The 15,162-nt window shown below is 52.3% G+C and overlaps 1 protein-coding gene across 1 annotated transcript in view; it reads right to left on the reverse strand.

Annotated features, from left to right (window-relative positions):
* Positions 1-5,090: 5,090 nt before the first annotated feature.
* Positions 5,091-15,162, reverse strand: part of ANTXRL (ANTXR like) — a 44,539-nt gene continuing 34,467 nt past the window's right edge. The window contains exon 18 of the mRNA XM_062214310.1: positions 5,091-5,785. Within this exon, the coding sequence (XP_062070294.1) occupies positions 5,378-5,785 (408 nt within the window). The 3' untranslated portion in view covers positions 5,091-5,377. The remainder of the gene's footprint in view (positions 5,786-15,162) is intronic.

The raw sequence follows: 15,162 nt of genomic DNA on the forward strand, positions 1-15,162 counted from the left end.
CAGCACTGAGAGGCAGGGGTGAGTTCTATGTCCCAGGGAGTAAGACACAGGCAGCAGCTCTGGTGCTTAGAGAATCTGCACAAAGGAACAGAGTCTGGGTCCCCCAGGTCTCCTGTTCTTCCCTGAACCCCCGAGGGAGAGCTTACCCTTTGCCTGGGGCGGGGAGTCTGCCCACCCTGGACCCCAGCCTGGATGGTTGACCCCGGTGGCTCTTCCCATGTCGCCCCTTCCCCAGGTGGCTCCTGTGAGAGGGCAGCTGCTGTCACCATAGCAGAGGGGTCCTCCTCGTGGCCACGCGTCCCTTTCCCTACCGGGGTTCCCCCCACCCTCCGTCACCCCCTTGTTCCTTGCTTTCCACTCCTGGCTACTCCTTTGTTATCTCCCGTGGTGCTCTTACCTGTTACATGATGGGGCGGCTGGTGTGGAAAGTGGGTCACAAGAGACAGTTCCACCCACAAACTAGGTAGGCATCGGGGTGGGGACCCAGGAGCACCCAAACGCTCATTCACCCAACATGGTCCATAGCTTGTTAAACACCTGCTGCTGCAGCTGGGGGGAGCCAAGGCTGGAGGCAGGGTGCCCAGAGCCACGGGGTGGAAAGAGCTGGGGTCTGGGCCACACAGGCCTGACCCACAGCTGTACACACACACACACACACACACACCCTCACCCTTAGGGGTCCTGTAGCCCCGAGTGAAACCCAGGCCCGTGATAGGGTGATTTTTTTTAAAATGCAAATCAAAAATCAAATTCTTGGAGGGGTAAAAATAGAAACAGAATGGCTTGTGTCAAGTGAAAGAAAGAAAGAAGAAAGTGAGGAAGGGAGGGAGGGAGGTAGAGAGGGAGGGAGGAGGAAGCCAGCCCTTGGGGGGTCACAAAGGAAAGGGTCCTTCCGCCCAGGGCCTTGACATTGAGTCCACAGCAGAGCCTGCTAACCACAGCCTTGCACAAGGGCACCTCAACAAAAAAACGCTTCTCCAGGGGCTTCTCCAGGGGCGGAAGCCTCTTCCCAGGCGTCCGCAGTCCCCATCTCTTTGAAGGAGCTGTTCATTCTCTATGGTGTTCCTTCACCGGGCTGCTGGAGCTCCGTCCGCGTTAACTGCTCTGTGGAGTTTCGCTCCCGTGGCGCTTTAGGTCAATGCAGCTGAGAACTGTCCCCTGAGACAAGCCCTGGGCCCAGTGCTCTCTGCTCCACAGTACGAAGTGTTCACAGCCTGCTCCCTCTGCAAGAGTGGCTGGGGTGTGTGGGGATGGAGCGGGGCCAGGAAGTGGAGGCTGGGAGGCAGCCACACCCTGGGAGTGCAGGCACCTCCCAGAGAAGCCAGGTGCAGGGCACCGTGGGATGCAGTCAGTCCGTCCATCACTGGGTCAATCTACAGCCACTGCCGGTCCTGTTGCAGGTCTTCGGGTCTCCTGACCTCCCAGGGAGCCCTGTGGGTGGGGGCCAGATGCCCCCACTTCTGATCTCTGCTAATGCGCCTGGAAAAGTAGTGGAGGATGGCCCACGTCCTTGGGCCCCTGCTACCTACATAGGAGACACTGATGAAGCTCCGGGCTCCTGGCTTCCACCTGGCCCAGCCCTGGTCATGTGACCATTTGGAGAGTGAGTCAGGGAATAGAAGGTCTCTCTTTGTCTCTATCTCTAACTCTGCCTTTCAAATAAATAATTTCAAAAAGATGGAAATAAAGATGTTTATCCCACCCAAAATTGAAATCCATGCATAGATTTTTTTCTCATAATATACATTTTCCATACATGTTTGAAGACTCCCTCATGTGCAAGGATTTTACTTTTTTTTTTTTGCACCAAAATAAATTGATCCACTTTTTCCAGGAACATTTTGTAGTTCCTTCGTACACGCGATCTGCGCTGTGCACACTCCATGTCTGGTCTCCAAGGCCAATGCACTTTGAATCCAAGAAGCTTATGTAAACTCCTCCCTTGCTATTGTTTTTAAAGATGTATTTATTTACTCGAGAGGCAGAATTACAGACAGAGGGGGGGTGGCCCTGTGCTGTGTTGCGTCCTGTTGCTCCTGTTGCTCCTGTTGCGTGGGGCTGCTGTGTTGCCCACTGCAGCTTCTGAGGCCTCATCTCCTAGCCCCACCCGGAGTGAAGCCTGTTAACCCTTCAGGCATCAGGCCTTCTCTCATCTCTAAGGTTCTACAGCTATGGCTCTCCTGGCTTCGAGTCTCCTCCTCTAACATTTATTAAAAAGAGAAGAGAAGAGGAGAGGAGAGGAGAGGAGAGGAGAGGAGAGGAGAGGAGAGGAGAGGAGAGAAGAGAAGGAAGAAAGAAAGAAAGAAAGAAAGAAAGAAAGAACGGAAGGAAGGAAGGAAGGGAGGAAGGGAGGGAGGAAGGGAGGGAGGAAGGGAGGGAGGGAGGGAGGAAGAGAGCTGAACTTTGCATTAACAAGCCGTGCCGAGCACTGAGGCTTCGGTTGAAGGGTGTTGAGCATTAACATCATGGGCGCCAACCTGCCCGGGAGCACTTAGTAACCCAGGATGGGCACACCAGGCCCCATGCACCTCGCCAGGTTTCCTCTGGGGGCGGGGCTTAGAGCCAGGTTGGAGAGGAGACCCTGATGAGGCTGAGCAAATAGTGGGTGTGGGAGTGATGAGTCAGGCGAGGTGGTGGCTTCGACAGTTGCTGGTGGGAGAGCCAGAGGGGAGAGAGAGATCCCCATAGTGTGTTTGGGAGTGACAGGTTCAGGGAAGGGAGCAACGAAGAGCCACCGAGGCCACAGTGCTGGCTGGGTCCTGAGGCTCCCTGGTTGATCTTGGCCATGGGCTGTAGGCTGTGTCAGCTACTGTCCAAGTCTGCTGTGAGCGAGTGTGGGGGAGATGAATGATGGGGGCGGGGGCGGGGGAGAGCACGGTGCAGACAAGTGACAGGTCTCTTCCACAGTACCTGATCACATGGCCCCCTGAGGCTAAGAGGCTGCAGAGGGGCTGGGGGCTCGGCTCAGAGCAGGAAGCTGCTGGGGGAGGCCTGTGGGTGGGAAACGTGCTCTCTGGGGGCGTGTGCCCCTCCCAGATGCTCTTCCGTTCTCCCACGTGTTACAGAAACATCTTCAGGCTTCAGACAGGAATGTGTGAGTCCCGCAGGTGGCAACGGCAGATGTAGACACACAGTGGGAACGAAGCCAGACCAGACGGTGAAACGCAAGTCAGTTCTACTCCTTCCATGTCACTGTGATCATTGGTAAACAAATGTGAGCTCTGAGCGCCCCCTCCTGGAATAACAGGCCCCTTCTCATCTCTATCCCCAGGCCTCAGAGGCTCCAGCCCTAATGCCCAAGGCCCCCAAGGCAGGAAGGACCCAGGTCGCAGAGGCGACGCAGGAGAGGGCCCTCTGTCTGGTGCCTGATGCCCTGGGCCCGCGGCACAGCAGGTACAGAGGTGGCCTTGGCCATCACTGAGGACCCTGTCCTGGCCTCCGTGCCCTGCAGTGCCTCCTGAGTGCCCAGCGGCACCTCCAGGTCCATCTGTCCAGGTTTCCCCAGGGATGCCTCTGGCAGAAGGGGAATAGGGAAGGAAGGGTCACAGGGAGTCCTTGCTGGGATCTGAGAGTCCCCAGCCACTATGGGCTAGAGAGCTGAGATGCTGGCATACTGGCCTGGGTGGCTCAGGGGCCTGGGGCCAGTGCTCCCAGAACTGTGAGGACACCTGCCACGGCTCCATCTGCCCAAGGAGTCGATGTGTCTCCAGGTGCCTTCAGGATCCTGCAGCTTGTCCTGGGCCAGTGCAGCCTCAAAGGCCCGAGCTCCTCACCTGGGAGCTGCCACTCAGGAGCTGCGCAGGAAACTTCATGCTGCCTAACTGCCCCCAGAGCAAGAGTCCGGCAGAAGCTTCTTGTGGACTTAACTTGTTCGAATCTCTCCAGGGGGTGCCGCTGTCCCCTGGAACCCACCATGGGAAGGTAGGGGCTTCGGCGAGGTGATGGGGTTAAAAGAGGGCATGACGGTGGCCCAATCTCGACAGGACTCTGTCCTTATAAGGAGAGGGCAGGACACAGGCGCACACAGAGGGAAGACCACGAGAGGAGGCAAGGGGAAGGCTGCCATCCGCAAGCCACAGAGGAAACCAGCGTTGACCTTGAACTTGAAGTCTCCTTTCTTTCTTTAATCTTTTTTAAAGATTTAAAAGATTAGACGCCTGGTGATGGGCAGGCTGCACAAAGCAGGCAGTGGAGGGACACTCAGGGTCTGGTGGTACAGGATGGAGCCACCTGGGGAGGTGCACAGGGCCCAGCCCAGTGCTTCCATCACACCTGCTGTCCTCTAGCCTGGTTGCTCAGTGGCAACCCCTGTCCCAGCCACCTCCACCCCTCTCTGTGAGGTCCCTAGGTTGAGGAAGTTTCAGAACCCCAGGTCAAGCAGCTTTTCTTGCGGAAGAAAGTTCTTCACCCCCAAACCATTCATTCCTCTTCCAGTTCACCTGAGATGCCCCCTAGGGCCCTACCTGAACCCGTGACTCTGCTCAGCCTGGGTCCTGCCTTTGTCCCCTCCCTCCTAGCCGGTGCACTCCCTAAGTCCTCTCAAGTCTGGTTCTTGGGCCAAAGAGACTTCCTTTGGGAACCCAGGGAACAGCGTGTTCATCACTATCCAACCAATTTGACTGATACTGATTAAAAACCAGAAGCCTGGTGGGTATTTCTACCTACCGGTGCCTTGCACACATGTAGGCTTCCAGGACATGGGGAAGGTGGAGGGCTGTCTCATTTACTCTCAAGGTAGGTTAGGGATGACAGGGCAGCCTGGTCCAGGGCCACCAGGGACCGTGCTGTGTCAGGTGCCCATGTCTGGGTCACACACAGAGGCCTGGGTCACACACGCATGTGACACTCATCCCCATGGGGGTCTTGCTGCTTTAGTGGTGGCAAAGAGCACACAGTGGGTTGACCTTCTCCAGGGAAGTGGACAGGACCCTGAGGTTCCCCCTGCACTTGGGGGTGCAGGAGAGAAAAGTCTGCCTTCCCGAAGGACCCTCCCCTCCTCCAACACACTTGGAATCTGGGTGTCCAAGAATGGGAACCGGGGACATGGAGGCCTCCCAAGAAGCCTGAGGGGCTCAAGGTTTCCTCTTGGCAAAAATTAGGGAAGGAGACACAGCATTGTGTTGATGTTTCAAAGACCTGTTGGGCTCTCTTTCTTACAGAACTTGGCACATGTCCCCATGTGTCCCAGGCCTTGGGGACAGAGCTGCCGGGAGTGACACTGGTCCATGCCTAGCATCCACACACCACCGTATAAATACATCTCATCCGTCCAGGCAACAGACCCTTGTAGGTTAGCAACAAAGCCCACCTGTTTTTTGACTACAAACCAAGGCTCAATGCATATGCAAATAGAGGCCTCTTAATCTTGGGTTTTGGGTCATTTAGAGGTTGGACAACGGGGCTGGTGTCGATAGAGGGATTGCCGGTTCCTAGGAGAGAGCAGTGGCAGTATCCTGGAGCAAGACGTGGTGTACCTGGCAGGGAGGCCGTAGCACTGGGGATGGCAGATGGAGGACAGGCTCTCCAGGCTGGGTCGAAGGCAGATCCTGGGGCCGCAAGGTACCTGTGGGAGGGACACACACTCCTGGGTGGGCTGGAGGCAGATCCTGGAGCCACACGGTGCCTGTGGGATGGGGAAGCACTCCTGGCTGGGCTGGAGACAGATCTGTGGGCCACACGGCGTGGGGACGTGAAAGCACTCCCTACTGGGTCGAAGGCAGACCTTCGAGCTGCAGCGAGCCTGTGCGCATCGACTGTTCACCAGGGCCAAGTTGGCGCACCTTGCCTGTGGGGAAGAGGAGAGAGAGGTGGTCACCAAGATCCCGAGGGAATCAATTGCACCAGAAGGCTCCTGCCGTCTGGCTCAAAGGGGTCGCGGTCAGGATCCGCCGGGTGGGCCTTGGTGAAGGTCCTTGGGAGTCCAATCAAATCCCAATCAAAACAGAGTCACTCGCGTCAAGCCCTAGCAAAAAATACAACAAAATGAACAGAGCCAGAAGGCTGTGAGTGGCGGCTGTTGCATGCATACACCTGACAATTATTACAGAAGATTGTGCCGGCCATGGCCCTGCACAGAGTGAAAGACCTCAAAGCTCTGGAGACACTGGCAACTTCTGTCCTTCTGTGAGGACATCTAGTAGCCATTACAGATCTGTTCCGCTCTGGGCTCACGTCAGCCTTGCTACCGATCCTTGAACAACCTTGTTGTCAATCGTTGTGGCCAAGGATCGTTGCTTCAACTTGTGTGGTCTGCCTCATGTTCCCTTTGCCCTGTCGGTCCCCTCCTCACACGCCCTTAGCTGACTGTGGCCTGTCTGTCCCCATGGCAACACTCGGCTGCTCTGGAATGCACCTGCTGTCTCCGGAGAGCTTCCTTCTCGCTAGTATTCGGGTCCAGCTCTCTGCTGTCTGAAGTGACATCACCCTCAGAGGACACCCAGGTGGTGGCCACGTCGAACCCTCTGTGCTGTCTCCATGGCTCAGTGTTTTTCCACCCTGGCTAGGATCCTCTTTTTCTACTTTGTTGGATACAGGCTCCCTGCTGATTCCATTTGGGATCTGTTTTGCGTAGGACCCCCTGGCATAAAAGACCTGGCATCCCTCTTCAACCCTTCCTGATCCGAGGGCAAGCACCTTTCTGGTCCGAGTATTCTGGTTTCTGAGAGCTTGCATTCTGTCTACGAGAACACTGTGTCTTCCTGGTGAGTTCCCTCTTGCTTCTGCACATCTGACTGAACGTCTCTGTGAGCGCCCTTGGTTTGCTTTGATTCCGCGCATCCATGCATGATTTGGCTCTCTCCTTGTTTCTGGACTTTTCCCAAGAGCCAGTATAAACGTGCGGTGGCCACTGAGAGGCCCTGAGGGTAGTCGCGACCATCCACGGGGGCCTCTGATGTGGGCAGAGGAAGTGTCCCTTGGGAAGGATACGTGGGTCAGCACTCAGGCACCTGCAGGGCAATTTCTCAGCAGCTGGGGACACCCCGGTCACAGGGCAGACCTACTAGGGCCAAGACTGTTCAGCAAGTGCACAAAGGAACCTCTGCCAGGTACACCCGTCAAAGCCTCACACCTGGCTCAAACCCTCACGATTCATTCACTCGCTTAGAGGATTTTTTTTTCCTCCTCTTGCTTAGAAACAAAATGGGACCTCCAGATTCCAGAGCATGCAGAAAACTCCCTCTCGGACTTCCAGCTGCCTACAGGATGGCTCCTTCGCACGCACACTTTCAGAGCACTGGAGAAAGCGCACCAAGAAGACATTCTGAAACCACAGCCGTAGAGTGTCACAACCTGAGAGGCACACTGGCATTGCAGAGGTTGTGACTTCTCAATTTCTCTTCCCCTTCGCCCCCCTACTCTGCAGACTCTTCCGTTTACTCAGAGATATTCCCAAAATATCATGGAAAAAAATGGCATTAAATGTGGTGCAAGAATTTTTGAAATCTATGTCTTTTTTTTCATGGTGTACATTTTCCACGAACTTTTACAAGATCCTTTGCACACATGGGTTTCAAAATTCTTTTGTACTACAACAAACTGCCATTTAATTCCATTTTCCATGAACTTACCATCAAATTAATATCAAGTGTGGGGCCGGCGCTATGGTGTAGCAGGTAAAGCTGTTGCCTGCAGTGCTGGCATCCCATATGGGCACCAGTTTGAGTCCCGGCTGCTCCACTTCTGATCCAGCTCTCTGCTGTGGCCTGGGAAAGCAGTAGAAGGTGGCCCAAGTCCTTGGGCCCCTGCCCCTATGTGGGAGACCCAAGGAAGCTCCTGGCTCCTGGCTTCAGATTGGTACAGCTCCAGCCGTTGCGGCCATCTGAGTAGTGAACCAGCGGATGGAAGACTTTCTCTCCCTCTCTCTCTCTGCCTCTGACTCTCTGGAACTCTGCCTTTCAAATAAATAAATAAATCTTAAAAATAAAATAAAAAAAAATTCTGCTGCAATGTCTGTATAAAACAAACCATCCGGAAAACCAGGAATAGACTGTGGCTGTTTGCAAAGCCCACTTGAAAACTGCTTTTATTCTGACGTTCTAGCCCAGAAAAGAAAAGAAAATGCATTCAAGATTCATGGCTTAACGAGCATCTCCAGGGCCACCAGCAACCTAGGCGCTCGAAGAGCCATCCATTTAAGAAACAGAAATGTAAGTTTGCCTGGCAACCAATTGCTTAGACTGACAAAGAGCTGGAGTAAAAGGTTAACAACCTAAAAAGAAAGAACTACATAGCGTTTCTAGGTCCTAGAATCAGAGCGTCTCCTTGTTAAACGACCAACCTCACACTTTGATTAAAATCTGAGCTCAGAGCAATAGCAAAAGGTCGTTCTGTCTGACCCGGAGATGGCTTGCTCTGCCTCACAGGGGTAGAAAAGACAGAAAACGGCAAACGCCCTTTGAAAATCTGCTCTCCTGGAGGACTTTCCCTGCCCACACACATTAAGTCAGGCAGATCAGACCAGCAGATCTATAGCAAAAGACAGTCAAAGCTGCCTGGAGAATTTTTTTTTCCTTACATAATTCAGCCAGTTTGCTAAAATTCAAGCATCAGTGACTGTAGCTCAAGTCAATCTTTGGTAAAGAACTTGACTTTGGGGCCTGCGTTGTGGCATGGTGGGTTAAGCGGCTGCCTGCAGCGCTGGCATCCCATAGGGGCCCTGGTTTGGGTCCTGTCTGTTTCATTTCCAATCCAGCTCTCTGCTATGGCCTGGGAAAGCAGCAGAACATGGTCCAAGTGCTTGGGCCCCTGCACCCATGTGGGAAACCTGGAAGAAGCTCCTGGCTTCGGATTGGCCCAGCTCCTGCGATTTGAAGAGTAAACCAGCTGAGGGAAGACCTTTATGTCTCTCCCTCTCTCTGTCTGTAACTCTGCCTCTCAAGTAAATAAATAAATAAAAAAAAGATATTCAATGAAATGTCTGAGCCATTACTGAATAAATTAAAATACTGAAACACAGAGGCTAAATATATTTGAGTGCTCTTGGATATGTAAATTCTACAGAAAAACTATGTATTTGGGTCTATTAATAAATGTATTCTTTAGTATATTGAAAAACTGCTCTATGAGGAGGCACATCTCTGCATCTAAAATGCTGGTATATGCTCTAAAATTAAGGTTACTAAGAGTTAAAAATTCTGATTAGTCTATGTATTTCTATATGCAATGGGTACAGGAAGAAACTTAAGATGTGTTTTTGATTCAAAAAACTGCAAGAAAGACATCAAGTGTGTTATTTTATTAAGCAATTAATTCTAATTCTAAAGTTACTTAAGGGATTGTTTCCAAATGTAGCTTCAGAAGGAAAACGGAAACAAAGGAAGAAAAGAACAGTAAGGAGGTGAGACAAGGACTTGAAGGAAGTTATAACGTTGTTATTTTTGGGGGGCTGGTGCTGTGGCACAGCAGGTTAATGTCCTGGCCTGCAGTGCCAGCATCCCATATGGGCGCCGGTTCGAGACCCGGTTGCTCCACTTCTGATCCAGCTCTCTCCTATGGCCTGGGAAAGCAGTAGAAGATGGCCCAAGTCCTTGGGCCCCTGCACCCGCATGGGAGACCTGGAAGAAACTCCTGGCTCATGGCTTCGGATTGGTGCAGCTCCAGCCATTGCGGCCACCTGGGGAGTGAACCAGCGGATGGAAGACCTCTCTCTCTGTCTCCACCCCTCTCTGTAACTCTGTCTTTCAAATAAATAAAATAAATCTTTTTAAAAAAAGGATGTTATTTTTGGTAACCAAGGAAGGTAAAAATAATTATTTTTGTATGAAAAATAATTTTGTGCAGTAGTATAGAATTTTTGTTCGATCAATGATTGGCTTGTTCTGGAAAGGGAGCAAGGATGCACAGTGCCAGCTCAAGACTGAAGTCGTGGTGTGAGGTTTGAGGAGCGGTGCAGACTGCCGGAGGTCTCTGAAGGTTTAGGAGAAGTGTATCTTATAAAAATGTGATCAGGTTGTCTGTACTTAGGTTTCCTTCTAAAAACTGAGTGAAAAGATCCCGATTCAAAACCAGATCCAGACAACTATGCTAAAATAATATTTTCTTAGAATATTGATTTGTTAATTAAAAGTTTTGCAAGAAGTTTTTTTTTTTTTTTAAAGATGGATGTATTTATTTGAAAGGCAGAGTTACAGTGTGAGAGATCTCCCATCTGCTGGTTCACACCCTAAATGCCTGCAATGGCCAGGCAGGGCTGAGCCAGACCGAAGCCAGGAGTTTCATCTGGGTTTCCAGTGTGGGTGCAGGGATCCAAGCACTTGAGCCATCTTCTGCTGCCTTCCCAGGCCATAGCAGAGAGCTGGACTGCAAGTGAGTTGTGGGACATGAACCAGCACTGGCCCTGCAAGAAGCTGTTACTTTCATTTTTTTTTTTTTTTAAAGATTTATTTACTTGTTTGAAAGTCAGAGTTACACACAGAGAGAAGGAGAGGCAGAGAGGGAGAGAGAGGTCTTTCATCTGCTGGTTCACTCCCCAGTTGTCCACAATGGCTGGTGCTGCACTGATCCAAAGCTAGGAGTCAGGAGCTTCCTCCGGGCCAAGGACTTGGGCCATCTTCTACTGCTTTCCCAGGCCACAGCAGAGAGCTGGATCAGAAGTGGAGCAGCTGGGACTTGAACCGGTGCCCACGTGGGATGCCAGCACTGCAGGTGGCAGCTTTACCTGCTATGCCACGGCACCGGCTCCAAGAAGCTGCTACTTTTATTTCTGAAATCTGTCTCTTTAAATTTTTAACCATCTTGTGAACTGCAGCTCTTCCTGCTTTAGTTTCCATTTCATTGGTGACTGTCTTCCTCCAATCTTAGCTCCTATAAGCCGTGTTCTCTCCAGTTCTGTCCTGGAGGCCTGGGGGCAGTGTCTTCCTCCAGGACAACTTGACCTTGTGGTTTTGGCTTTTGCTGATGAATTGTTCCACGGAACCGGACCATTTCCCCTGCCTCTGCTCTAAGAGTCAGGCATTCCCCGGCTCGAGGGACTGGTTTTCTTGTTTATGTCTGTAATTTGGTGTTCATGCACGACCTTGGACACCCTCTTCCAGTATCTAACGAAATTCAAGAACCTCTCCATCAGGTTTGACTTCTGGGCATCCACATGGGCTTCCCAAAAGAGAAGCAATTACACTGCAAGAGGAGGTTTCTTTCTTTTTCATCTTTAGGTAACTGACCTAGGAAACAATGATTTTGTGTGTGCTTCATGTTTTTGATTACTTAGGAAAAGCAAACCTTGTAAGAGGAAGGGGAGGAGGGGGAAGAGGGGAGGAGGGGAGGGGAAGGAGGAGGAAGGGGGGGAGAAGAAAGAGGAGGAGGAGGGGAAGGAGGGGGAGGAGGAGGAGGAAGAGGGGGAGGAGGAGGAAGAGGAGGAGGAAGAGGAAGAGGGGGAGGAGGAGCAGGAGGAGGAGGAGGGGAGGGAGGAGGGGGGAGGAGCTAGCCATGGGGACTTGCTGACTGCTGCCCATTCACCCTATGCCTGCCTTCCACCCGGCTTGGTAGGGGCCGGCCTCCAGGGGAGACACGCATGGAATCCAGAAACACTTTAACTTCAGGCTCCTCCCCTCTGATGGTTGTCTTCCTCCATTCCCGGAGCACCTCCTTCTTTTTCGATGCTAGTTGCTTTCTTCTTTGCTTCGCAGGGTCAACCCCTTGAGGACCCTGCGGAGCCACAAGCTGGAACACGTGAAAGGCGGTCCGTGCCTCTCCTGGGGGGAGGGCTAGGCTGGTCATCTTTCCACGTGTGGGGAGGGGGGCTGAGGCGGATGGGGACACGGCAGACAGCTGCTTCTCCCAGATGGGGGCGGGGGGGACAAATGGCAGCTTCCCCATCTATAAGTGTGTTTCTACTCCGCACTAAGAGGGGACAGGCATTGTGTTCACAAGGGAGAGTCCTCGTCCTGCTGTTCCTTTATTCTCATCCCAGACAACTGAGGAGCCAGGACCACCCCAGGACCACCTGTCCCCACTCTGATACTGTAGCAGGCAATGGCCCCCAGGGGCAGGCTGTTGGCAGGTGCGCTGGACTGGGCTCCAGGATTCCTGTTCACCTGGACATACAGGCTCACCTGACCACTCCCTTAAGCTTCACCACAGCGTGGCCTAACATTCTTTTTTTTTTTTTTAAAGGATTTATTTATTTACTTGAAAGAGTTACACAGAGAGAGGAGAGGCAGAGAGAGAGAGAGAGAAAGAGGTCTTCCAACCGCTGGTTCACTCCCCAGATGGCTTCAATGGCTGGAGCTGTGCCAATCTGAAGCCAGGAGCCAGGAGCTTCTTCTGGGTCTCCTACGTGGGTGCAGGGGCCCAAGGACTTGGGCCATCTTCCACTGCTTTCCCAGATGGCCTGACATTCTTCACAGGTGCACGCCCTTGAAGAATGCCAAAGGGGCCGGTCCTTTTCCAACACTGACTCCTGTGCCTTCACACACAGCAGACCTGAAATGCCTCCTTGTGTCAGAGAGCAGACCGAGAGTACACTCACAGGCCCGCGTCCGACTTACAGAGCTCCACATTCTTCATTCGTTCAATCATTCATTCACCACCGGTGGACAATCCTGCGCCTGGAGACCCGGATGTAAGACACTGCTGCTGGGAAGCCTGCGCCTGACAACTGCCCCCGTCTGCAGGGCTGGTTTGCGTCTCTCTCCTCCTCCCCATTCTTGTGACACGGAGTCGCATCAAGTGCAGATTGACAGCTGGGTTGATGGAGACAAGAAGTGATTTCCTGACTTCTGCTTTCATCAAGTGCAAGCCACTCCGGGCACTCTTCTGGCTGCTTCCTGCTTGGAAGGGTCCCTTGATTTTCACTCCGCTGTCTCCTTATCCTCAGTTCACTTTCCGCTGACATGTCTGCCTCCAGAGAGTCGGGCATTTGCTGGCATAGTGTCTGGACAGCATTTGTCACCGGCTGACCTCCGCAGGAAATGCAAACCCTGGCATGACAGTGGGAAATTCTTCTAGGTCACTTCGTCTCCCAGTCTCTGACATGCAATAAATCTTTGCTGAATTCATGGATAAGATTAAGTCCATGGATATTTTCCATTGTGAATTCCTTCCACTGCTTTTATGCTTTTTTTTAAAGATGTATTTATTTATTTGAAAGGCAGAGTTATGGCAGTTCTGCAGGTTCATAACCCAAATGGCCACAATGGCCAGAGCTGCGCTGATCCAAAGCCAGGAGCCAGGAACTTCTTCTAGGTCTCCCGTGTGGGTACAGGGGCCCAAGGACTTGGGCCATATTCTGCTGTTTTCCCAGGTTCATTAGCAGGGAGCTGGATGGGAAGTGGAGCAGCTAGGACTTGACCAGTGCCTGTATGGGATGCTGGCACCACAGGTAGTGGCTTTACCTACTATGTCACAGTGCCAGCCCCTATGTGGATCTATTTTTTCTAGAAGAGATTTACTTATTTATTTGAAAGGCAAAATGACACAGAGAATAGAGATAGAGAGTGATCTGCCATCCCCTGGTTCAGTCCCAAATGGCCATAATGGTTGTGGCTAAGCCGAGCTGAAGCCAGGAACCTGGAACTCCATCCCAGTCCCCCAAGTAGGTGGCAGAGGCCCAAGTGCTGGGGCTATCGTCTGCTGCCTTCCCAGGTAAATTAACAGGAAGCTGGATCAGCAGCAGATGAGCCAGGACTTGAACCAATGTGCTCACATGGAATGCCAGCATTGTAAGCAGTGGCTTAACCTGGCGCATTACAAGGCTAGCCTTTGTGTTTATCTAGACCTATATACTGAGATAAAATGTTTAGTTATTTTTAGTGCAGATTTTTACCTATCTAACTTTTTAAAGACTATTTGGACTTTATTTTGGTATGTGCATTTCCCAAATTTCACAAAATCATGTGTTAAACAATCAGTAAACATTCATAGGTTCCCCAAGGACTACCACCATCAATAATATAATCTGTATATTCTGGATGGTGTTTATAGATATGGAGCCATCATTTTAATGGGCCTATTGTTTTAATCTTCAGAGCTTAATGTGTTAAAGGCTAATCTTCCCTTGCTCCTTTTCTTTTTCATAGATTCCTTACCATGAGTAGCCCCACCTACCCGCTCTCAGCCCAAGGGAACAGCCGGGCAGCGTGTCCTGAGGGGCACTGCCCATCTTCCTGAAGCCTCAAGAAGCAGTGGGCATCGCTGTGGCTCACTAGGCTAATCCTCCACCTGCGGTGCAGGCACCCCGGGTTCTAGTCCCGGTCGGGGTGCCGGATTCTGTCCCGGTTACCCCTCTTCCAATCCAGCTCTCTGCTGTGGCCCGGGAAGGCAGTGAAGGATGGCCCAAGTGCTTGGGCACCTGCACCCACATGGGAGACCAGGAGGAAGCACCTGGCTCCTGGCTTTGGATTGGCGCTGCACCGGCCGTAGCGGCCATTTGGGGGGTGAATCAATGGAAGGAAGACCTTTCTCTCTGTCTCTCTCTCTCTCATTGTCTAACTCTGCCTGTCAAATAAAACAAAAAACCAAAAAGAAGCAGTGGGCAACCTGTCCTGAAAAGTGCAGCCAACTGAGGGCCTGGGGAGCATCTAGGAAGTCCTGCTCGCCCTCCTGCAGCCCCGAGAGGCATCTGGGTTATCGTGTTATGATGACTCTTGGCCTACTGTGCTCAGGTAGCTCTCCTACCATCCCCACAATGATCCCAGGAGGCAGCTGAGCAGCCTCTCCAGAGCAGCTTAGCCCACTGCGGGGCCCTGAGACGAAGACGGGATCCTGCTCACTGATGCTTGGCCCCAGGAAGCAGCGGGGCATCTCACCCTGAGCAGCTGACCCATGGAGGGCCTGTGAAATCACTGGAACATGGAAACGTGCCATCCTGGTCCACTGGTATGGCTTGGGACCTGCCCGACCCTCAGACACTAACAGGTGCTCTGCCCCACTACTCGGGGCACAATGCTGTGCCAGACCCACCAGGCTCTCCTGGAACTTCCCTACCCCTCCATGACCCTTGGAAACTGAAGGGTGCTCCATACATGTGGCCAGAAGTACCATGTCCAGAGCTGCCAGTCTAAGAGGGCTGCATCCCAGCCAGCCACCCCAGAACCCCTACGGCCCAGGTCATGAGTCACCCACAGGCATTGCTAATGTCGATCAAAGCTGAGGAAGCTACAAAGACTCTTGCTACCTTAAAGCATCCACCTGGAGCCAAAGCCAACACAGCTTACAGACCTGACA

This window comes from Lepus europaeus, chromosome 17, assembly GCF_033115175.1.
Source record: "Lepus europaeus isolate LE1 chromosome 17, mLepTim1.pri, whole genome shotgun sequence".
Classification (NCBI taxonomy): domain Eukaryota; kingdom Metazoa; phylum Chordata; class Mammalia; order Lagomorpha; family Leporidae; genus Lepus; species Lepus europaeus.